At 40.3% G+C, this 24,202-nt stretch overlaps 1 protein-coding gene across 2 annotated transcripts in view; it reads left to right on the top strand.

Moving 5' to 3' along the window:
• The window catches only part of LRIG2 (leucine rich repeats and immunoglobulin like domains 2), a 36,069-nt gene extending 14,462 nt beyond the window's left edge, over positions 1 to 21,607 (top strand). For both annotated transcript variants that reach the window (XM_081121957.1, XM_081121958.1), the window contains 16 exons: positions 696 to 770; positions 937 to 1,071; positions 1,812 to 1,955; positions 2,078 to 2,221; positions 2,712 to 2,855; positions 3,061 to 3,204; positions 4,979 to 5,059; positions 5,985 to 6,056; positions 6,195 to 6,263; positions 9,289 to 9,452; positions 9,999 to 10,319; positions 11,283 to 11,564; positions 12,744 to 13,193; positions 13,785 to 13,934; positions 15,760 to 16,050; positions 16,740 to 21,607. In XM_081121957.1, the coding sequence (XP_080978083.1) occupies positions 696 to 770; positions 937 to 1,071; positions 1,812 to 1,955; positions 2,078 to 2,221; positions 2,712 to 2,855; positions 3,061 to 3,204; positions 4,979 to 5,059; positions 5,985 to 6,056; positions 6,195 to 6,263; positions 9,289 to 9,452; positions 9,999 to 10,319; positions 11,283 to 11,564; positions 12,744 to 13,193; positions 13,785 to 13,934; positions 15,760 to 16,050; positions 16,740 to 16,966 (2,893 nt within the window). In that variant the 3' untranslated portion in view covers positions 16,967 to 21,607. The remainder of the gene's footprint in view (positions 1 to 695; positions 771 to 936; positions 1,072 to 1,811; positions 1,956 to 2,077; positions 2,222 to 2,711; positions 2,856 to 3,060; positions 3,205 to 4,978; positions 5,060 to 5,984; positions 6,057 to 6,194; positions 6,264 to 9,288; positions 9,453 to 9,998; positions 10,320 to 11,282; positions 11,565 to 12,743; positions 13,194 to 13,784; positions 13,935 to 15,759; positions 16,051 to 16,739) is intronic.
• The last annotated feature ends 2,595 nt before the right edge of the window (positions 21,608 to 24,202 follow it).

Genomic DNA, 24,202 nt, shown 5'->3' on the forward strand with positions numbered 1-24,202 from the left:
AATTGTTGAGGTTGTTCACTGATTAAAAACCAGGTTAGTGAAATGTGATTATATTAGATTTGCTACGAAAACATTTGAGACAGTCTTTTTATGCTTTTATTGATTTCAGAGAGAGAGAGGGAGAGGGAGAGAGAGAGAGAAACATTAGTGAGACAGAGTCGTTGATTCGCTGCCTCCTGCGCACCCCTTACTAGGGATCCTGCCGAAATCCAGGCATGTGCCCTAACTGGTAATCGAACCTTGACCTCTTGGTTCGTGCGTTGATGCTCAACCACTGAGCCACACTGGCCAGGCTTGAGACAATCTATTTTAAAGAGCTGCTGGAATCAGATGGTGACATGTCATGTCATATGTCATCTGTAAAATGTAATCATAGTCTCCATCTCTGGGTTGGTAAAATAGTTATAAACAACTATTCAAAGAACCTTGGTGGGATTAAAAGTATTTAATGTGCAAAATATTTTCTAACCTTTTAAATATTGAGATCAATCATAGATCTATACCATGAAAAAGCATTTCTTATTAAAACATCTACGTTTTCAGTACGATACATTTAGTCTAACTCATTCTAAGTCATAGGTTTTTTTCAGATGTGGCGCCCATCCTAAAGAATATGTATTAGCCAGTAAACCAGAACTCAAGAAGTAGCATATTTCTCTACTAAACTTTGAATTTTATTTTCCTCCTGTGCCTAGGAAGATGAATTATAACGAGCTAACAGAAATCCCATATTTTGGAGAACCAACCTCTAATATTACTCTACTGTCATTGTAAGTAAATAAGATTTCAGATCTTTCACTTAAATTATGAATAGTACACGTGTTTTTTTTTATTTGTTTCTTTTAGGTACCCTTATTGTTGATCCCAATTGTTTAACATTCTTGTGGCCTGGGGTGGATCACTGGCAGTAGCTTCAATATAATCTTTGTTTTGTAGAGTCCATAATATAATTGCAGAAATAAATGCAGAGGCGTTCCAGTTTTACCTTGCTCTTGAGAGTTTAGATCTCAGCTCGAATATAATATCAGAAATCAAGACAGCTTCATTTCCTCGAATGCAGCTTAAATACCTGTAAGTTGAATATAGAACCGATTTACCTTATAGTGCATCTTTATTATTTATTGGTACTTATCTTCCCAGAAACGTCTGTTATTGTGATTTTTTTTTTTTTTAAATATATCTTTATTGATTTCATAGAGAGGAAAGGAGAGGGAGAGAGTGAGATAGAAACATCAATGATGAGAGAGTCATTGATCAGCTGCAGCCCGCAACCTGGGCATGTGCCCTGACCAGGAATCGAACCCCGATGTCCTGGATCCTAGGTCGCCGCTCAATAGCTGAGCCACGCCCGGCCGGGCTGTTACTGTGATTTTGATATGCCATATGAAACAAACCTATGGTCAGTTTTTTGGGGTTTGGGAGATTTTTTTCCACTCCTTAAAGAAAAAGTGCACTGTTCTCAGAAAATATTAAGTATCTAGGGTAATTTTTGAGACGTAATTCTGGATTGTGTTTTACTAACAGTTTTGTAGAAGGTAAATAGAAGTGGCTTGTTAGCGTCCTATGATGATGATAATTAGCATATGCATTAGTGTTTTCCAGTTTATAAGCACATGCACATGTACTGTTTTAACCTAAATGAAGTAGGTTTATCCTTATTTGTAGTTGAAGAAACAAAGCAGTTAAATGATTTGAAAAGTTGTATGCAGTTGCCTTGTGGTAGAGCTGGGGCTCAGTCATAGACTTCGGCCGCTTTCCTCTGGTAGAATTTTTGTTCCACTAATTTTTTGTTGTGATCTTGTTCATTTTAGGAATTTGAGTAATAATAGGATAACCATTTTGGAGGCTGGTTGCTTTGACAATTTATCGAGTTCCTTGTTAGTGGTAAAGTTAAACCGTAACAGAATTAGCATGATTCCACCCAAGATCTTCAAGCTACCTCACCTCCAGTTCTTGTGAGTAACTAAGTAGTTGGATTATAAGAAGATCATTTTTTTTCTTACAGTGTCTTTTCCTTTTTAATTATTAGAACAAATCAGCAAACCAGTTTTCTAACTGTAAAACAATTTTTTTAAAGGGAACTTAAAAGAAACAGGATTAAAGTTGTGGAAGGTCTAACATTCCAAGGGCTGGACTCCTTAAAATCTTTGAAAATGCAGCGGAATGGCATTAGCAAACTTAAGGATGGAGCTTTTTTTGGCTTGGATAACATGGAAGAATTGTAAGTACTATGAACTAGTATAAGAGAGTGTTAGGAAAGGGGTCTGACTGGGACTTTTTAGTGCCAAACAGCTAGGATCGCTGTTATAGTTATACCAGGGTACATTAGTTCTTTTTCCCTTTTCTGATGTGAAATAAGTATACACAAAGCTCTTTAAGTTTTGTTATCTAACTGGCATTTTTGTCATCATTCTCACATTTCCTCTAAATAGTTTGTTCCTTTAATGTTTTGGCTGATAAAAATTATCAGAATTTATCCAGAACATACACCTCTCAGTGTCTTGATTTTATAAATCTGATATTTTACATAGTCTTACTACCTTCTGGCACTAAATCTTAAATAAGATAAAAGTATTTATTGATTAGAACTTGTTGACTCACTTAGGTTGAACAAAGGTATGTGCTTCTCTAAGACTTAATGAAGATTTTTGGAATCTTCTCATTGCACTGCCTGTTATGAAACATATTTTCTCCTTTCTCTAATTCTGCAGAGAACTAGAGCATAATAACCTTACAGAAGTGAACAAGGGATGGTTGTATGGCTTGCGAATGTTGCAACAGCTTTATGTGAGCCAGAATGCTGTTGAAAGGATCAGCCCCGATGCATGGGAGTTCTGCCAAAGACTATCTGAACTGTAAGTGTTGGATGGCATTTCAGTGGAGGCCCTGAGACTAGAGCAGGTTGGAATAAATCATTCCCGTGGCCAGTAATAAAATCTGACATCCCTCTTTATTAGAAGCTTGTTGAAAGCTCTAAATTTATTATGTAGATAGAATAAGAATATGAAAATTGAGCTAAAATACAGTGAATTCCTTACCTTTCATGTTTCCTGTTTTCAGTGATTTGTCCTATAACCAGTTGACCCGCCTGGATGAATCTGCCTTTGTGGGTCTGAGCTTACTGGAGAGATTGAATTTAGGGGACAACAGAATCACTCACATTGCTGATGGTGTATTTAGGTTTCTGTCCAATCTTCAGACTCTGTAAGTACATCTGTCCTCTTTTTTTCCCCCTCTAATTTTTTAAAGCAGTAAAGCAAATAAAACAACAAATCAGACTACAGATTTATACATGTTAATACTTTGTGGTTCTTCTGTCCTATCATCCCTCAGTGCAAGACATTCTTACTTGTCTCTGTCCCCATCCCTAATTCTTATTTATCTCTAGCGAGTTGTTTGTACTTTAATTCTGAATTAACCAACTAAACAACTAAGCATCTGTTATGCCAGTTATTGTGGAACAAAACACAGTTGCTAGTGTCAGGAATGCATGTTTCCGTCTTCCTTTGACCTTGAACTACCCCCTGGTGTACCAGAACTACCACTTCTCATTCAAGACCATGTAGGATGTGTAGCTCTGTCAGGAGACCTGTTCACTGTTATTTATTTGCTGCTTGATTTTGGACAGAAAAACTAACACTTATTAATGACTTGGTATGTGCCAGGTGCTTTCAGAATACTAGGGTATTATCACTCTTTTCCGTATCAGGAGGCTGAGGTTCAGAGAGATTAAAATGATTTGTTTAAAGTCACATAGCTTATAAAGGTTTGGACCAGGGTTAGAACCCAGGTCTCTCTGATATTAAAGCTCATCTGTTTTTACCATACTACCAGATAAACAGAATCACTTAACCTTTCCTGGGTCATTTTCTTTGTCTCTCTATCCAAAGATGGACATAAGATAGTTGCTGAAGGCAATTTAAGCTCTAAAATTCTGTGGTTCTGTAAGTTGAATGTTCCTTCTGTAAGAAACAGTTTCTTTCAGTATACCCCTGATTATTGTAACGTTGAAATTTAATAAAGCAACTGCAGAAGTACATTATTATTAATGCCACAGAGATAGTTAAGGCAGAATTAGGATCAGATCTGAGAAGTTTTGGCTTTAGACCAGTGCTCCTGCCAGAGTAGGTACACCTCGTACCTTTGGTGAATGAGTCCTTACTTGTGCTATAGTGTGGAAGGGGGAGTCCTGAAGGGCTGAGCTGTGTTATTCCTTTAGTAAGTAAGATAGGTGAGCTTTGTTAGCATTCACCTCACGTAAGGGTAGAGCTAAATGGGAAGAGGGATCTGTCTCCTTAGTGTTATTCACACAACTTCACAGCAAAAAGCTTGGTACTTTATCATGAGATGACTTAAGGAAGCAAAAGCAATCGTCTTTAACTGGTATTTCTTCCATCAGGACTTGGTGTGGTGCAATTGCATTGCCTCTCAGAACTGAGCAGTAGATTTTCAAGGATCCATACTTATCCTTTTAAAGAAAACAGTGATCCCTCTAAGCACATGGGTATATCATTCTTGCCTCCCATGGGGCATGTTTAATTGCCTTGGAGCTGTGAAACTGTACTGACATTACTCTTTGTCAGCCTTTTTAGGTTAAAGGCCCAGGGGAAGGCTTGGGTCGCCCAGAAATCCCATTAGTCTGCATCAGATTTGTAAGCTGTATCTCCTGTATCTTGAAATCCTTCTGCTTTTTGCAGGATCCTGACTGTAATTTTAATATGTTAACACATTTAGGGGCTATTAGCTAGAGTGATTGATACTCTTAGCAGGTTGCTTAATTTTTTTTATCAAGGGCAACTTAATTCTTAGCTTATGAGAGTCAGTTTTTAAATGCTTATTGCAGATATTCTTTAAAAAAAGTTATTCGTCATAATTAAGCTTATAAAATAAGGATCAAAATTAACATTGCCATGCCAGAGTGGTGCTCAGTGATGTAATGGTCATGCTAACAGCCTGCCTTTCCCTGACATTTTTGTAGAAACTTAAGAAACAATGAAATTTCATGGGCCATAGAAGATGCTAGTGAAGCCTTTGCTGGACTCACAAGTCTCACTAAATTGTATGTATTTAAAGTATTCATGTATCTGTTTAAAGGGATATTTTCAAGAACCCATTGTAAATGTAACTGGATTTTGTCTCTTTGCTCTGGCTGGGAGTCAGCCTTTTAATTTACTAAGAGAAGAAGCTTTTTTAAAAGCCTCACCTGAGGATATGTTTTTATTGATTTTTAGAGAGAGTGGAAGGGGAGAGAGAGAAACATTGATATGAGAGGGAAACATTGATCGGTTGCCTCCTGTACTCGCCCCAACCAGGGATTGAACCTGAAACCTTTTCTGTGTACGGGATGATGCTCCAGCCGACTGAGCCACCTGGCCAGGGCTAAAGGAAGAAGCTTTGTTGATTATTAAGTTTCTTGTTTGGGTTTTTTTTTTTAATTTTGTTCTTTGTGATTGGACACTTTCTACTGAAAGAGCAGTCTTATGGGCACTTAAAGAGAAGTTGTTTGTGGAATTAGAATATCTATATAAGTAAAAAAAAAAAAGTGCTGAGAAGCAAGAGTTGAACCAGTAATCTGTTTAATCATGTGAGATTTATGGGTAATTTATCTAACGAGAGGATTCTCTCAAGTTAAGATTTTAGATCTTCTCCCATGAGAATTTCTTCAAGGCTTCACACTTATTTGAATTTCTTTGACCTGATGATCTTTCCCTAAGAAGGGAGGAACTGGGACTATAACCCAGTTTCTTACATGAAAACTGCCAGTGTCAGTAGTCCGGATGGCCGTTCACAGGTAACTCATTGAGCTCTCCCATCTCAACAGAAGCCTTCATTCTCTGTTGGGTATTGGTTAGTCACAAATGTTTGCAACTTTCTTAAACATGCATGTTAAGCGTATTTTCACCTTTTACGGGAGAATGTTTGATTTAATGAATTTAATTTTGTTTATTGGAGCGTTTTCTTAGAAAGCTCTGTTTGTGTTTCAGAATCTTACAAGGAAATCAGATTAAGTCAATTACAAAGAAAGCATTCATTGGTCTTGAATCCCTTGAGCATCTGTAAGTATTTTGCATATATTTTTCTCAGTATATAAATAATCTTTGCTATTAGCAGAAATTTTCATGACCATTTAAAGTGTTTATAGAACTTACTTGTAGAAAGGGTGACTGGTAATGTTTTGTTTCTTTTCATTTCAGAGATTTGAACAACAATGCTATAATGTCTATCCAAGAAAATGCTTTTTCTCAGACTCGCTTGAAAGAACTGTACGTAACTTTAGTATTTTTTTGTCACCAGTTAGATCATTATCCATGCTTGTGCTTAAAGTGTGATGAATGTGACCCAGATGTTTTCATAAGTACACAATTCAGGCAGGAAAAAAGGGTTATTATACAGTTATATTGTGGCTGGATATAATTTAAAAATAACCCAACATTGAAAAGCGTAGTGTGGCACCACGACGTCTGTTTGTCTGTGCTTGTTGTAGTTAGTTAGCACTGCTCCTTGTGCTTTGTGTATACCTGACTATTCTCTGTTGTCCCCCCCCCTTCCTTTTTGGATTATTAGAAACCTGTGTTTCCAATCCTTACCCCTTGGGGCGGGTTACAACTAGATGTTATGTAATCTTTAGAGATGATCTAGCACTTTCAGTTCCATGGTTAGAAAGGCTGTCTCTAATCTGTTCAGGCTCTGAAATGTTCAAAAACTGCATAAGTTGTAATAGAAAAACATATCATCTTATACTTTTTTTAAATTCATGATTTTTTAAAAAATTGCTTATAATAGATTAGAGATTTCACCAGGATGGGGCGGTAGCTAGTTTGACTATTTGGTCAGTGGTTACAATCAAGGGCCAGTAACATTTATCTTGCCTTCCCTGAAAGCTACTTAGAGGAAGGTCTGTGGACCAGAACTGGTTCATGATGAGATAAGGAGAGGAATTCAGAGTAAGTGTTTTGAAACTTTTAAAGCGGTTTGGCATTACTGTGACACTTCTGTTCAGTTTTATAAAAGTATTGATAATGGGAAATTTTAAGAACCGATTCTTTACCAGATAGTTTGAGATGTACTGGAAGTGTACAAATTCAAGCTGCCTGGTTCTAATTTTATTATTTTTTTAATCCTCACCCAAGGATATTTTTTCCATTGCTTTTCGGAGAGTAGAAGGGAGAGAGAAAGAGAGAAGCATGGATGTGAGAGAAAGACATCGATTGGCTGCCTCCCACATGCCACTGAGCCAAACCAGCTAGGGCCTGGGTTCGAATTCTTGCTCCATTCCTTAAAACTATGTGACATTGGGCAAATTGATTAGCCTAAGACTGTTCCCCTACTTAAAATGACAGTAGCACTTTTCTCAGGGCTAGTTAGGATAAAAGGAGATTAATTATTCAAGAAATGTATTATCATCTTTTGCGTAAGGCATTGATCATAGCAGTGAACAGGACAAAGTCTGTCACAGCATGTTGCAGTAAATTCTAGTAAGGAAGACAAGTAATAAACCAGTAGATACATATCTCATCAGGTAATAAATGTTCTGATGAAAAACAAAGCTGGGTCAAAGGTTTGGAGAGGCACAGGGATTGTGGTTTTATGTGAAGTAGTGAGAAAGGGCTTTCTGAAGATAACAGCATTTGAGCCAGGACCTTAATGAATGAAATGGCAAACCATTGAATACTGGCTGAAGGGCATCCAGGCACTGGGAAGAGCAAGCGAAAACGCCCTAAGGAGCTTGCTTCTTGTGCTCGACAGTGGTGTGGCCGGAAGTCGGGGGGGGGGGGGGGGGTGGAGGGTGGGGGGTGTGTGTCAGGGAATTCAACAAGAGCCTGGTCATCATGAGAAGTTAGGACCCCAGATGTCATCTCTTCAGAGAATTGTTCCCTGACCACTACCTAAGCTGGTAGCTGCTATCTCAGTGTCATTGCCTAACTTTGTTTTTCTTGATAGCACTTAACTTTTTGATATTATACTTGCATTTATTTGTTTATTGCTTGGTTTTAAATACATAAGCTCCATGAAGGCTATATTCCCACAGCCTACAACAGTGCCTTGCATGTAGTAGACTCCAGTATTTCTCAATGAATGAATGAATATAACATAGGAACTCATAAATGCATAAGGTAACTTTCAGCCTGATTGATTAAAACTACCCTTGATGAAGCATGGCTTTGGATATATCCTTAAAGACTGTTTGAAACTTCTTCGGAATCAGATCTTTGGTACTTTATACCAAACTTTAAAACTAGATGATGGGCCATTAAAAAAAAGAACAACACTGATTTTTTTATATACAAGGTGGGGCAAAAGTAGGTTTACAGTTGTAGTACAAGTAAAATAATACAATAATTAATAAATAATAATACAAGAATAAGCTCTGTTTCACAACTAAACCTACTTTTGCCTACCCTGCTTGTTTTATAGGCCTGTTATAGATAGACCACAGTGACTTTTCAGTGGTTCGTAGTACACATTGCCACAGGCTGAAGCGTTTTCAGTTCTCGGTGATGTCATTTGAAAAAGTATATACTCCACAGCAGAGATGTATCTGTGCTCCAGTGTATATACCAAGCTTTTCCCTATACTTCTCTGGGAAAAATTTAAACCTCAAAGATTTAGAGGAAGTACAAGGAACACCCATGTACCCTTACCTAGATTCACCAATTGTTAACTTTCTGCTAAATTTGTTATCTATTTCTCTCCCTCCCTCCTTCCTTTCTTTCCTCTCTTCCACCATATCTGTCTGCCTCTCTCCCTCGCTCCACACACACAGATAAATATATATACATATACACACACACACACTATTATTTTGTTAAACCATTTGAAAGTAGGTTGGAAACATCATGACAATTCACTTCTAAATGTCAGCATGTATTTCCTAAAAACAAGGATATTTTCCTACATAACCGCAGCATTATTGTCACACCCAGTGAAATTAACATTGATAAAATAATATATATTATGCAGTTTATAACTAAAATTTTTGCAGTGTCAAAAAATGTTCTTTGTAGATTTCTTTTTCCAGTCAGGGATCACGCATTTTAGTTGGTTGCGACGGTACTTTAGTCTCCTTTAATCTAAAATGGGTCCCTTGTCGTTCCCCCATCCTTGTTAGTGTCTTTCATGACACTGACAGTATTTGAGGAATTCAGGCTGACAGTCTGAATTTGTTTTCTCATGGTTAGATGAGGTTAAACATTATTTTGGCAAGAAAAATGCATAGGCGTGTAGTAATGCTTGAAGAGACTTAGAATGAAAAGTAAAAAGCACTTCCTTTCCCCTTTGTTTCTGCAGGATTCTGAACACTCACAGTTTGCTCTGTGACTGCCATTTGAAGTGGTTGCTTCAATGGCTGGTTGATAATAACTTTCAACATTCTGTGAATGCAAGTTGTGCACACCCTGAGTGGCTAGCAGGGCAAAGCATCCTGAATGTGGATTTGAAAGATTTTGTCTGTGGTTCGTATTTCTGTTTTAAAATTTTGTATATTACATGCTTATAGGATTAGAACTTTTTCTTTTCTAGAGAGAAAGGAAGGGAGAGAGAGAGAAAGAGAAAGAAACATCAACATTAGAAACATCGATCGGTTGCCTCCTATATGCACCCGGACTGGGGACTGATCCCTCAACCTGGGCATGTGCCCTGACCGGGAATTGAACTGGTGACCTTTCCATGCACTAGATGATGTTCAGCCAACCGAGCTGCACCAGCCAGGGCCAAGAAGTACATTGTAGGCATAAGTGACAGTAAGGGAGAGTGGGAAGAGTGCTAAATCCTGAAGTCTGAAAACCTGGGCTCACTTACATGTCTTTGAGCAGGTCCCTTCACCCTTCTGGGCCTCCTTTTTCCATCTTTAAATGAGGGCATTGGATTCCAGCTCTAGTCTCTTTCAATTTTAATGTAACATTCTGTAAACAGAACACACAATTTTATATTACTTATTTTAAAGCTGAATTTGTAGAAGTGAAAAAAGCTAAGGACTCCTGCCCCATTATTTTCCTCAGATGATTTTCTCAAGCCACAGATAAGAACACACCCTGAAACCACAGTTGCTCTCAGAGGCGTGAACGTGACTCTGACATGCACCGCAGTGAGCAGCAGTGATTCCCCCATGTCTGCTGTGTGGCGCAAAGACAGTGAGATCTTGTATGATGCCGATATTGAGAATTTTGTTCGTTATCAGCAGCAAGCTGGAGAAGCTCTGGAATATACTAGCGTCTTACATCTTTTCAATGTGAATTTCACGGATGAAGGAAAATATCAGTGCATCGTTACTAATCACTTTGGTTCTAATTATTCTCATAAAGCCAAACTGACTGTGAATGGTAAGTAATTATGCTCCCTAATAGTTTTTTGTAGTTAGAAGGATTTTTCACGTTTAGTTTTGCACCACTTTGACTTAAGAAAATTAGGCTCAACCTGACATTGGAGGGGGGATCTTACTGTTTTTGTCTTTAGGGTGTGATCATGTATAGACTGGATTGTGAGTTTGCCCACTTCCTGTCCCTAATTAGTCATTGGTTGAGGGATAAATGTGAATTCCCTGGTCCCAGAGGAGAGGCTCTCACTGTTACTTACACTTTTGAAAGAATTCTTTTGAAATTCTCCAGTTTCTTTCCAGAACCATAATTCTGTTCTGGAAACGATGGAATTTACTCCTGACACTGTTCACGGGTCTTCCAATAACGGAGTATTTAGGACACTTCTAGGTCCAGTGATCATCATCATTGTCTTAGTGTAGTCATACAGGACCATTTTTTAAATTAATGCTCTTCACCATGGCTCTAAAAGTTTCTCCAAACAGCTTGATCTGTTTATCGCCTATTAGATTGAATAACTACAGCATTTTAGGCTTTGTGCACCCAAAAGAGGTACTTGGGTTTTGCTTGTGTGTCGTTTTATGAGATTTTTGAAGGCATAATTTTTTCTATCATACAGTAGCCTTGACAGCTTTGTTAGATGTTAGTTTGAGAAGCACCATTTAGTCTCTTAAGTAAGGAAGTCAGTAAATGTCAGGTTCTAAAACATGGAGTTCAGAGGGTTTGTGGCTGTCTGCTTTCCCTTTTCCCATGGGGGATCAGGAAAGTGTGTCATGCATTCTAGAAGAGTTAGTCATCACTGAAGTGAGGGAAAAGATGGACTCTGAAGGTGTATTTTACTGTCAGTCCAGAGAGCATGTCTTCTCAAACAAATTACAACAGTTGCCGTTTGGCCTAACAGATCCTCCTGAGTGTGTGTATGTGTGTTTTCCCCCACCCACGTTTTCTCGGTGGTCTTTGTTGTAACAGAAATGCCATCTTTTCTGAAAACCCCAATGGATCTAACTATTCGCACCGGTGCCATGGCCAGATTAGAATGTGCTGCAGAGGGGCACCCTGTACCTCAGATTTCCTGGCAGAAAGATGGCGGCACTGACTTTCCTGCGGCCCGAGAAAGACGAATGCATGTCATGCCCGAGGATGATGTCTTCTTCATTGCCAACGTGAAGATAGAAGACATGGGGATCTATAGCTGCATGGCACAAAACATAGCAGGAGGCCTCTCAGCGAATGCCTCACTCACAGTGTTGGGTATGTTCCCTGCTCCGCGGCTCCCAGCTTTTGTAGGAGCCTTTTTGTTAGGGACCTACTCTTGGTCTTAATGCCAAGAAAAGTCTAAATTTCAGATTTCAGTTGCGATCCTTGTACCTTCACCACCTTATTTTCCAGTTTATGCAGGGTTATGTCAGCCTAGGATATTTGTGCGTCAGATAGCTGAAATCTGGGGAAATGCTCAGGGTGGATCTAGAGATCTAGATCATATGGATTGAAAATTCAAGTCCCTAAGTGTATCCTATTATATCTCCCTTTGTAACGTGTCTGCTTCATATACGTGGTTTTTCTGCTCTTCAGGAGGGAGTTTCAGTTGTTTTATCCGACTTCACACACCACTTCATAAGGAATTTGGGACGGTTTAACTGTTTCTCCCCCAGTAAACTTTTTAAAAAGTTTTTATATACACAAAATGGCCTGTCTTCTAGTTGCATGTCCTGTTTCCAGTGTGCTACTTTTAATTTTATGCTCTGGTAAAATGTCTTTTCCCTAAAGATTTCTCTGGACAAGCCTGTTTTTTTCTTATGAGAATGCTTTTCTTCATGGGACTTAAATCCCAGGCAAATTCTACTTTTAGTTCTCTAGTTCCCTAGATGTTAAGGTTTTTAAAAGTTTGTTGGTTTGTGTTACTTGTATGATCAAAAAGTAAGTTTATTACATTTAAGAACTTTGGCTGTACAGAAAATTAGAATAAAGGAGGGAAAGTCACTCAAACAGTTTTAAAAGATTTTGTCATATTCTGGACTTTTTTTTTACTCATTCGTATGTACTTACGGGTACACTTTTTCCCACCTAATATTATCGCAGGGCTGCCCTGTCATTGGTCATCATAAAATATCACATGGCTGTGTACTGTAACTTAATCATTTTCCTGCTGGATTTTTTTAAAAGATTTTTCCCCTTTATTTTATAAAATTACAACTAATTTTATAATAAACACCTTTGTATAGAAATTTTTGAATTCCTTAGCTTAGGATAGCTTGCCCAAGGTGGAGTTCCTGAGATAAGATTTAGATTTTTTGAGGCTTTTGCTTTTCTGAAATACTAACTTTTAATCCTCCCATGAGTATATGAAATTCCCTATTTCATTTTATCATTAGTCTAATTCAATAGGACTTAAAATTGCTTAATATGACTTTTAATACATCTTTCTGTTAGAGACGCCCTCATTTATGAGACCCCTGGAGGACAAGACAGTAACCCGAGGTGAAACTGCAGTATTACAGTGCATAGCTGGAGGGAGTCCTGCCCCTCGCCTCAACTGGACCAAAGATGATGGACCGCTGCTGGTCACAGAACGGCACTTCTTTGCTGCAGCCAACCAGCTTCTCATCATTGTAGACGCTGGGCTAGAAGATGCTGGGAAATATACCTGCATTATGTCTAACACTCTTGGGACAGAACGTGGTCACATTTATCTAAATGTCATCTCATCCCCTAATTGTGACTCTTCCCAGAGTAGTATTGGGCATGAAGATGATGGCTGGACCACAGTTGGCATTGTCATCATTGTTGTGGTCTGCTGTGTTGTGGGCACTTCTTTGATCTGGGTTATTGTTATTTACCACATGAGAAGGAAAAATGAAGACTATAGCATCACGAACACAGGTGAGTGGAATCCATGTGACCTTTGGCTTGTACCTGACTCAAGAATGTAGTATAGTATTTACTGAAAAACATAAAAACTGAGGAGCTTTGATAGTTTGTGTGGTAGAAGGAAGACTGTTTCTTAAAATGTCCTATTTCCTTGATATAGTGGAACCCCCTGATGAATAATTTTAAGAATTTGTGGACACTCCCTTAAAACCTTGTTCTTCTCTCTTTAATGCCTAAGGTGAGTTTCCATGGTAATTTTTCTGGGGTAGAGTAGAGCCCTTATGGCTGATCAGTCCTTCACACCCTCACCCTGAAATCCTGCCAGAGGAGGCTCAGCCATAGACTGAAAGTGCCTAAGATAAAAGTTCAGACTTGATGTTTTGTTTCTTTTGGTAATATTGTTACAATGAAGCTTTGAGAAGAATTCTAGTGAGAAATGATTTTAGGGGAAAAATCTAAGAGCTACCAAGTTCCTAGGCATACATGAAACATTTTCCTGGCAAATAGTAGCAGAGTGGAACACATTTACAAAATAATCTTCTGAGTGTTGGCTTAAATTGCCTAACTTTATTTGTGAATTACATACAGATTTCTGTTTTACAGAGGAGCTTAATCTGCCTGCAGACATTCCCAGCTACTTGTCTTCCCAAGGAACTCTGTCTGAGCCACAGGAGGGCTACAGCAGCTCTGAGGCTGGCAGTCATCAGCAGCTCATGCCTCCTGCCAATGGGTATTTACACAAAGGCACTGATGGTAATGGCTTTTTGTTGTATATGCTTACAGTTGCAGCCCTGTCCCATTGAGTTTATTTTTTAGTGTATAGGTTTCCCCTTTAACCTGAAACAATATTTTAAAGAGATAACTGAAAACAATTGGCCCATGCAAAATAGAATGAGAATTGACTGAAGTCTTAACAGAGAAGAAAGTCAACTGACAGATAAGAGAAACACATCCTAAAGGGATTGGGACACAGCGCAGGCTCCCAAACCAGTGTTATGGGAAGAAGCTCTGGAGACTTCTTTCAGGTGTATTTTATCTGATTCAGGCATGAACATCCTTCAGACCATGTCCAGGGGAGACTTGTTTCTCCTGCTGACAGGTATATATATATTCATTAAAGTTTAAAGGTGATGCTGTTTTTCATTGTATATCAGAGAGGTATAAAATGTTCCTTAATTTGTGAACCTAACTTCTCAGCACAGCTATTCCTTCCCCTCCACCTTCCCCCAGGGAGCGACAGAACACAGGCTGTGAGTTAAGGGATAGAATTGGGTTTGAATCCTAGTTCCTCCTCCCAGATCTGTGGCATGAACAGGTTAAGAACTGAGCTTTAATTTTCTCATTTTAAAATAAATATTTTATAAAGCACTTTTCTTAAAATTTTAGCAGATCCTTGCAACAAACCTGAGTAGTGTCAAGTACTGTACAAATGATAGGTCTGTTCCATGTCTAGAGAGTTTTTATGCTGGGTGTTGACAGAGCTCTATGTAACTGATAAGTTGGATTTTATTTTGGCTTTTCATGGAAAGGGGGTTATTCCTAGCTTTTAAAAGAATGCTTAAAGCCTTCACCCTGACATTTGTGGGGAGTAACACTGCCTGTGCGTTAAACTAAATTACATTTAGATCTCTCCCAGTTCTAGCGTTTTGTTGCTTGATTGTGCATAAGTAACCTCTCTATTCCTCACGCTTTTCCCTCCCCTTCATCATTCAGTTTTCAAAGTACATAACAGCCCAGGGAGCTCATTGTTAAACTTTTACTTTTGCCAAATGCACATTTGTTGGGCAGGACTCTTGGCTTTCTCTAGGGGTACTTTCCGCAGCTAGTGTTGTCTAACCTCTTGACTCATGAAAGTAATATGGGCTTTTGTGAAGTGAAGTCATTGTAACTCCTCGTTGTCTGCTTCAGTTTGCTTAAGCCAAATATATCTTATAGCACAGTGCCAACCTTCTTTTGGCTCCCTTCATTTGAGCATGACCGTATCCAGGCTGGACAGAGATGGTTTAGTCCAGAGCACGAGCTCTGGAGCCAGTGTGTCCAAGTTCAGGTTTCAGCTCCTCACACTGGCAGTATGTTTGGGCCAGTTACTTAACTTCTCTGTGTTGTAGTTGTTCCATCTGGAAGATGGGGTAGTAATAGTATCTACCTACCTTACAGAATGTTGTGAGGCTTAAAGAGTTAATTTACAGAAAGACCTTGAGCCTGGCCGGGTATGGCTCAGCCATTGAGCATCGACCTAGGATCGGACCTAGGATCCAGGTGATCGGGGTTTGATTCCTGGTCATGGCACATGCCCGGGTTGCAGGCTCGATCCCCAATGACTCATCATTGATGTTTCTGTCTGTCTGTCTCTCTCTCTCTCTTTCTCTCTCCCTCTCCCTCCTTTCCTCTCTCTGAAATCAATAAAGATATATTTAAAAAAAAAAAAAAAAGACCTTGAAACTTCACCTGGTTTATAAAGTAAGTGTTGAGTGCCAGCTATGGTGATAGTGATGGCAACTGTTGGAGAAAACTGACGATTGGTAAAGTTGGTTCCTCAACTGAAGCATGTTCGGGTTCTATCCCATGTTGTCCTCAGGTGGCACTGGTGCCCGGGTTATCTGCTCAGATTGTTACGACAATGCCAACATCTACTCCAGAACGCGAGAATACTGTCCGTATACCTATATTGCTGAGGAGGATGTTCTAGATCAGACTCTGTCCAGCCTCATGGTCCAGATGCCCAAAGAGACGTATCTGGCACATCCTTCCCAAGATGCCACAGCCCTGGAGAGCCTGGTATTATCAGCAGATAGAGAAATGTCTGCCTTTCCCACCAACCATGAGAGGATGAATGAGAAGAAACTCCGCCCCACACAGATGAGCAGTGGTAAGGGCACAGTGTTTTGTTGGTTTTGTTTTCATTTCCACCTGCTTGATTTTTTTTCTGTTATGTAGAAGCACTCATGTCTGACAGGAAGCAAACTGGTGCACAGCTTACCCTGCAGTGAACAAGGAGACACAGAAAGGCACACTTTTAATTTAAAATCAGATAATCTTTTAATTTAAAATCAGATTATCTGCTTTTGGTTATTATTTTATTAGAATTATCTGCATGCTAGAAGCTGGAGGGAAATGGTTTCTTTTTAAAATAGTTTTTTTAAACATAAATATAATGGCTGGTCTGAATCAATTTTTATCTTTGTATCATGCAACTTTCATTACAGTGTGGGTACTGTTAGTCTCTTAGTCCGTTTCCATGTGTCTAAAGAGTTTTTTCAAATTTTGTAGCAGCAGGACCACTAACAATAGGCAAAAGTAGAAGGCATATAGCATGGATTCAGTAAATAATTGGTAGGTTCTTTGAATAGAAAGTAAGACCATAGTTCAGTTTTTGTCTGGTTTTCTTTTTTAGTTGTTGCTAAGAAGATGGCAAGTATATATTTGATCTCAACATCCTTATTCAGCAATATGGGGTATCTTTATTTCTTTAAGGATTTGAGTAAAAGAAAATTAAGTTTTAGAAAATTAATTTTGAACTTGTCTTTGCCACTGATAATTCTTATCTTTGATTCTCAGAAACATTGCAGCGGCCCCTATGGAACATAAGCAAAGAACTAGGCCTGCCTCATCCTCCGTTTTCCCAGCAGCCCGTCCTTGAGTCACCACAGCTCCATCAGAAGGAGAGCCTGGCAGAGAGGGATGCAGACTGCTCCTCTTCCCCCATGCCGTGCCGCAGGTTACACGACCGTGCTTTTGATTTTAGTAGGACTCGGAACACTCAAGAGGGAATCGAGGGCACATGAAGCACTCCGTGGTGAAATCTGGGCAAACACCCAAATTCATTAATTTTGTATTTACTACCTCAGAGTTCAGAAGAAACCCCAAAGTCAGCATTTGCTTTACTCTTTGTCTACAATTACATCTGACCACACCAAGGTGGGCCAGGCACATGTTTGGGCTTATACCTGACAAAGAAAGGGTAATGGCTGACAGAAAAGGGTACATGTAATAAACATGTACATGCAGCAGGGGCAGAGGAAGATGCGGGACAGATGTGCTTCCTGATGTTTCCATGGGGATGTTCCCAGGGTGCAGTGCATATTAGGAAGAATCTCATTGCTGCTTAACATGCCAATTGTCTCAACCTGAAGACTGATTCTGAGAAAACATTACTGTTCTATTTTGCCTTCTAAAGAACAAAAATAACTTTGGAGCCCTCTGGGAAGTGTTGGGGATTTGTGGTTTTTAGCATAGAGTTGAGAGTGGGGCTTTGATATTCAAGGTCTTTGGCAAGAATCCTAGGCTTGACCAACTGTTACCAGGTGGTCAAGGAGTTTTATATTCTTGTGAATCTCTGTTTGTTTTGGGGGGCCCCCCTATGACCCAGGGATCTCATTGTAAATATATGTACATTTATAAATAATTTTTGTATTCATTGACCATAGTGTTGTCTGCAATGTAAATATTTTTGATATGCCAAAGTTATATATGACATCCAGTTATAATATTGACAGCAGCTTCTCAAATGATAGATTTTGTATATCTTGGTTTAGTGAATTTAAAGACTGTTTAAAGTTTTAAAAATGTATTTGTTAAGAAGTATATGTATAGATGCAGGGTACCTAGTGATTGGGTACACACAAACACAGTCTTGGTGTAATTAACCACTTCATACCTAAAGGTTCATACAGCTACTCATTTGCCACCGTTTATAAGTGCCAGGAAATTACCCTTCTAGGGTAAAAAGGCGCTTTCAAAATACTAGCAGTCTTGTCATCGCCATATGTAGGTAGATAAAGGAAAACTCGTTTGGGGAATATCTTCTTTCAACAGAGTGCTTTGTTGATGAGGAAACCAAAGATTGCTGCTTTATGTTTGTTTTTTTAATATCGTCTCTTCTCCCGATGCACAGTGTATCTTAAGAAGGGAAGAGGGCTCTTGGAAGTAGAAGGATGTGCGGAAATGTTTACACTATGAAACTTTGGAGTGGTCCTTGTTTTGTATAAGAGGTTATTTAAGCCAAAAGTTTCCCTGAATTTCTGATAGCAAAAAGCTTTTTGTAAACAAAGGACTTCACACTTGAGTGGAATGGACTGGACTGAAGTTCTTGTACTTCCAGATTTCCTCACCTAGGCGGTCAGATTCTGTTCTCCAGATCTGTTAAGTGCTAGCTAGGTACTGGGTAACCACAGTCACTTCCGTGAAAACATCTAAGTCAGTGTGCACTCCAAGGGCCAGACGCATAATTTCTCAGCTCGTTGCTAGGATTTCATACTTGTTTTCAATCCTAAATTCCCCCCCATAGGCAGCAGCACCTGTTGAGCTGTTTTATGCCACCATGCCTTTCTCTGTTTCCTTTTGCAACTGTCAGCCTTTGTTCACTTTCACTTTGAACTTCTTAAATACGTTTTTACCCGTCCTTCAGTCTGTGATCCTTGCCCTTATTTACGAGGTTGTAGTATAATGTGTACCTACTTAGAATCAAGACACCTGATTTCATTCCCTCCTCTGCTACCTACTAGTTGTGTAATCCGGGGCCAGTCCCTTTACGTCTCAGTCCAGTTTTCTCATTATGAAACAAGGGCGTTTTACTAGATGCTCTGAAGCCCTTTCCAGCTGTAATATTCTATGAATCTGTGATCCCTCCAGGAACCAAGGAGGATTATACTACTATAATAAAAAGCTGCTTTCACAAAATGTTTGTTAGAGTAGAACAAGAGCAATGCTGCTTACTCTGGCTTGAGCCAGATTTATTTCCTCTCATGAGAAGAAATACTCCACTTCTAAACTGTCAGTAAGCAAGGACTCGGACTCCATTGACAAGCACCTGTTGCTCTAGAACAGCAGGTCTGAGGTTGGTGTCAAGCCCTGCACAGAATCAGAATCAGTAGAAGGGTGTGCCACAGCTCATCTGGAACCAGTTTGGGACCCACTGACCTCTCTACTATGTTCAAGGTTATCCGAGGAGTGAGAGTACTCTCACTCACATTCTAATAGACTTTCTTGAGTTAAAAGGGTAGAGTTGGAGCTGGGCTGCCAGTGAACATCGGCTGTTATGTGAGACGCAAAACAGGCCAGATCGGTGCTCTAGAAGACGTCGTCTGCATGGATGCTGCCTTGCTTTCAGCAGTGGCCGCTCTCTGCCAGTGGTGTCAGCTTCTGGTCTCCTGATGGCCAAGCTCTCCATTGTGTCAACCCAAATGGTTGCAGCATCCTCCCAGATACTCCTAGCTTGTCTACATAACTAAAAAACTGGCCTAAAAATCTAGTCAGGTGAATAGCCTACTCCGATCTTAAAAAAAATAATGAAGTTAATAAATCCTAATTTTAGGAGGAATTCCTGAAACTTTTCATTATTGCATCTGTTTTTGACCAAGCAGTCAGTTAACCCTCTGCTATAACTAGGATTAATAGCTCATCAGTGTTTCTTTCCAGTAGTATAATGGCTGCCTGTTGCCAGTTTAACCAGGATTGTTGCAGAGCCAGGCAGACTAAAATGTGGGAGCATCCTCTCTGCCCCCCCACCCGTTACCACTTCTTGCCAGGAGTGATGCATAAATTCTCTTCATTTGGTCATACCCTTCAGAACGGTTCTTCAAGTCTACCTGGAAGAACTAGCATTACCTTGAGCTCCAAGCCTTACTGGCCCAGGGCTACACCTAAGCCACTGGCTTCCTGTCACTCAGCAGCTTCTAAAATGCTCTCCCTGGTATACAAGTTACTCTACAGACCAGAAAATAGTAGCACCAGCCCAGTGTGTAGTTCCCTCCACTGTGCCATCTCTGAATGCTTCAGATGTATGTTTTTCTATAAGGCAGCTTTCACATTTAAAAACAGTTGCCTTCACACTGCCCTTGGGAGGTTGTAAAAGAAACATTAAGATTCTAAGCAACTTAGACTCTTAGCCATTTTCCTAAGAAAAGGGAGATGATAAGAGTCTTTAATTTTTTAAAGGGTTGTCATGAAACAAAGATGAGATTCACTCTTTTTATTCCAGAGGACACGGGTCATATCTGGGGCAGGAGTTATGGGGTGGTGCAGAATACACTTGCCCGTGATTCTATGTGAGCTCACTTTCTAACAGTTAGATTTATCTGACAGTTGGAATAATCGGCCTTTTATGGGAAAACTACACACCGAAGCTGAACAATCATCTGCTAATAGCTTTGAGGAAATTCCCGCCTTGAGATGGAATGTGGACAAGATGACCTTTAGGTCGATTTTATTTTATTGTCGGAAATCTCCAGAAAAACTCTGCCCTTCAGAATCCTTTATATAAAGTAAGTACAGAGCACTTAAATAATTTTTAAACTGAAGAATTTTGGGTTTTGGCCTATTCTCTGTTAATGGCTAAAACTGTGAAAGCCTGGGCTTATTCTTCTGAGGAAACCTGTAACCGGTAGTTATTACCACAGATGGCACTGCCTGTAAAGAGCGTAAAGCCTCCAGCGCGTCCCATCCCCCCTTTACTCTTTGATTCCTGTTCTCAGTGGGTCCTGTTTTGAGTGGGGTTGCAAGTGTAGCATTCACTTTTATACCCAGTATTTTACCCAGGTGCGTGGTGGTCTTTTCTAATCGCTTGAATATCCGCAGAAACGCCGAGAGGGTAATGGAGCGACAGGTCCATTTGCGGCATTTTGTGCTGCATACTCTGTTTCTTCTGCTTCTTGGTGCAGATGACAGGTAATTGCGGAGCAGTGGAGCTACGGTTTCCTTGGCATCTGCAAGTAATGTTTCATCCTGTTCCATGTTCAGTTTGGCAGGTGTTTTCCCCTCCTGCTCCTCCTGACTTTTTTGTTCGGAATACAATCTAAACCGACATCAGTTCGCCTTAATTTTCTTCCTGCTTTGGACACTGCCTGGTTTGTTGCAAAAATAAGTTCTGAATTGAGAGATATATTACAAGCTGCTCTTAACAAAACACCTGAAAGCCCATGAATCACCTAAAGGTTTTATGGGTGCTAAAGGGTGTGTGTGTGTGTGTGTGTGTGTGTGTGGAGTAGTATTTGGACCAGTTCCCTCAAGGTTGTGTTTTTTATCAGTCCAAGTAACCTTCACCAAAGGGTGAGGTAATGGTGAGAAACAGATCAATTTGAGCCTGTCTGCAAAAGTAAGGAGTATAGTTATCAGCTATAACTGTCTTGAGAAACTGATCATCACGTGGTCAACTGCTCTTAGAATATTTCTTGGCTACTTAAAGTGGCCTCTTGATCCATAGACTGTTTCTACCCCCTACATTCCCCCCCATCAGAGGACATTAGTCTGAGCAGCCCTGGTACTAGATGTCCCCAAGGAGAGTAATAAGCCAAGTTGTTCAGTGTGGCCCTTTCCTCATATCTATTTATATTTTCTCACACATGAGAATGTATATTTTATAAAGCATGTGTTTGTTTACTTGTTTATCTACTGTAGTATGTCTTCAATAAAGCTAAAATACAGTATGATTTTCTGGTCTTGCCTAAAGCACAGGAGCAAAATGGTGCTTTTTTTAAGTTTGTGTTTTTTTTTAGAGGGTCTCCAAATAGCCATACACATTGAAATGTGAAAGAGTTGCCCTTTTCTAGTTCCTGCTCTATGTCAGGGTCACATACTGTCTTGAGCATGACACAGGTACCCCTGCAGCTCTGAGCTGCCCCAGGGCCCACACTGCATGTCCTCTGCCCCCCTGGTAGTCTCCACCATGGTGCTGGATGCCTGGCAGAATGGAAACAAACATACTTAACAGTTCTTCAGAAAGTGAGAGTGCTTCTGTGCAGGGAAGAATCTGAAGGCAGCATTTGCTAATTTGGTAAGTCTTTGATTAACAAAGTATTTGAAGTCGGTATTCTGGTCAGCTTTCTCACTGTGCCATGTACTCAACTCTTCAAAGGCTGGGCTCACAGTACTGATCCCATTGTGAACTTCTGCTGCACTTTTCAAGGCACGTTCAGAGATACTTATCTTATTTGAATCTCACAGCACTCAAGATGTAAATTGAGCAGATCATTTAATCTCCACTTTCTGTATTTAGGAAACTGGCTTGGTAACGTTATCACACAATGTCAAAAAGCTTTGAGGCAGTAAAGCTAGGATTTGAATCCAGATTTTCTGACTCATATTTAGGACTTTTTCCACTGGGATGCCTTCCAGTTTTGAACAGTGTTGTGTCTATAGTGTTTACACACATTTGAATAAGACGTGCTCTGGGCTTTGATCACTTCCAATATGGTGAAAGTGTGGGCTGGAATGCACACTAGAAGCTGGTTTTTACTGTATTCCTGGTAGGAAAACAGACTGCCGTTTCCTTAAATGGGTGAAATGAAAAAAATGTGAAAAAGTGAACTTCTGTTGTCTGAGCCCCCAGTCTGTGGTATTTTGTTATGGCAGCCTGGGCAAACTAATCCAACCCTCTGATAACCCAGCCGGGTTGGTAGAATTTTCTTACACCTCAGCCTGTATGATTTGTCCAAGGTCACATGCTCCAAAGCCCACGCTTTTTGGACTGAGTCATACTATCCTCTGGCCCCAGTCACTGCTTTATATACTGAAAAGCGCTATAGAGAAATTGGAAATGAACCCGACGAACACACTGGCTGGCATGCTTGTGGTTCCCACACTACACAGCCCCAGCCGTACAGAGGTTCAAACAAAAGGTGGCCACGGCTCCGGGGGACGCTGGCCAGGAAGCAGGAAGCTGACTTGTGTTTACAGCGCCGCGCCTGTAGGCTGAGCGCACCTGCAGGCAAACAAGCAACGTCCTGAGCCTTTAAAGGCGTCCTGAGCCTTTAAAGGCGAGCACTTTTATCTCCCGGGGAGAAGCCAGGTTTTTACGTCAATGAGGAGAATCCCGTACATGGAATAGTCTGGTTATTTGGATCAAGTAGTTTAATTTTGTGTCCTTTTAAAATCCTCCATCAAGGCTGATGTGAATTCCTCCGTCTCAAAAACAACAGGCGTATGGTCAAGGTTGGCAGTGATGGGGCCTAGCTTGAATTATTAATTCTGGACGAACTCCAGAGACAAGTGCATGGGTATCTGTTCCAGCCCAGAAACAGCCAGTGCAGAGAACTAGAATGGTTGTCAAGCTGAATTCCTGCTGCCCCAGGCCCTGTTCTTTATGCATGTGACCTGGGAGTGCTTCAGGGACCATGCCAGATATGCTCTTATTGAAAAGGAATTTACAGCTAAGATCCGAGTATGCGGTGTGGAGAACTTGACATGCGCAGAAGTGCAAAGTCACAGTAAATTGCAGATTTGAGGGGGCGGTAGTGCATCCACGTTGGCAGGAGTTTTGCCTCCTGGGCCCCACTCCACAAGCACCAGCTTTCGCTCTTACCTTTTCTAGTTGCCTGTCCCACCTGCCAAGTGTGTGCCAGTTCCTGAAGGTCCCTTCAGAGCAAAAGACTTTAGTCCTTAGGAAGGTAAGAAGTTTGAAAACTCCTTCCTGTCTCCCCTGTTGGAAGAAGTCTCAGTGTTTCTTCCTCCGGGCAGCCCTAAGAGCTGGCTGGGTACATTCCTCACTCCAGGAAAAGGGCTTTTGTAAAGAGAAATTCCAAATTACAGAGATGACTGGTTCATTTTGCACAGAAGTCCTTTCTTGCGTCTAATTTAAGTTCTAGCAGATGCAGGATTTGTTAGGGAAACGGTTACTGAGGGTGGTGGAAGAATTTAAGAATGCATAGAATTTTTTCTGTAGCTCTAGAAGGCAGGGTGTGACTTCTAGAATTCCTTTGGTTTAGAAAACAAACCTGTTCTGTTTTCTTTCTGTCCCACCTTCCTTATTGCTGTCCTACTCTTCCCCACCCTCCAGTAACAATTTGGGCAGAAGAAGCAAGAAACTAAATTCCCAAGTCCCCAGCCTGCCACCTCTGGTCAGCCAGAATTGAATGTGGGTGGGTCAGTGGGTCAGAGCACTGTCTTGGAAACAGCTGGACTCCACTCCCACCTCCACCTCTTCCCAGTTGTGGCAACTTAAGTCGGTTCCGTGGGTGCTTTGTGCCGCCTCATCTGTAAGGTGGAAATATTCATGCATAGGATTAGCAGAGCTAATGCCTATAAAG

The sequence above is a fragment of the Miniopterus schreibersii genome (genome assembly GCF_964146895.1).
Source record: "Miniopterus schreibersii genome assembly, chromosome: 19".
NCBI classification, from domain to species: Eukaryota; Metazoa; Chordata; class Mammalia; order Chiroptera; family Miniopteridae; genus Miniopterus; species Miniopterus schreibersii.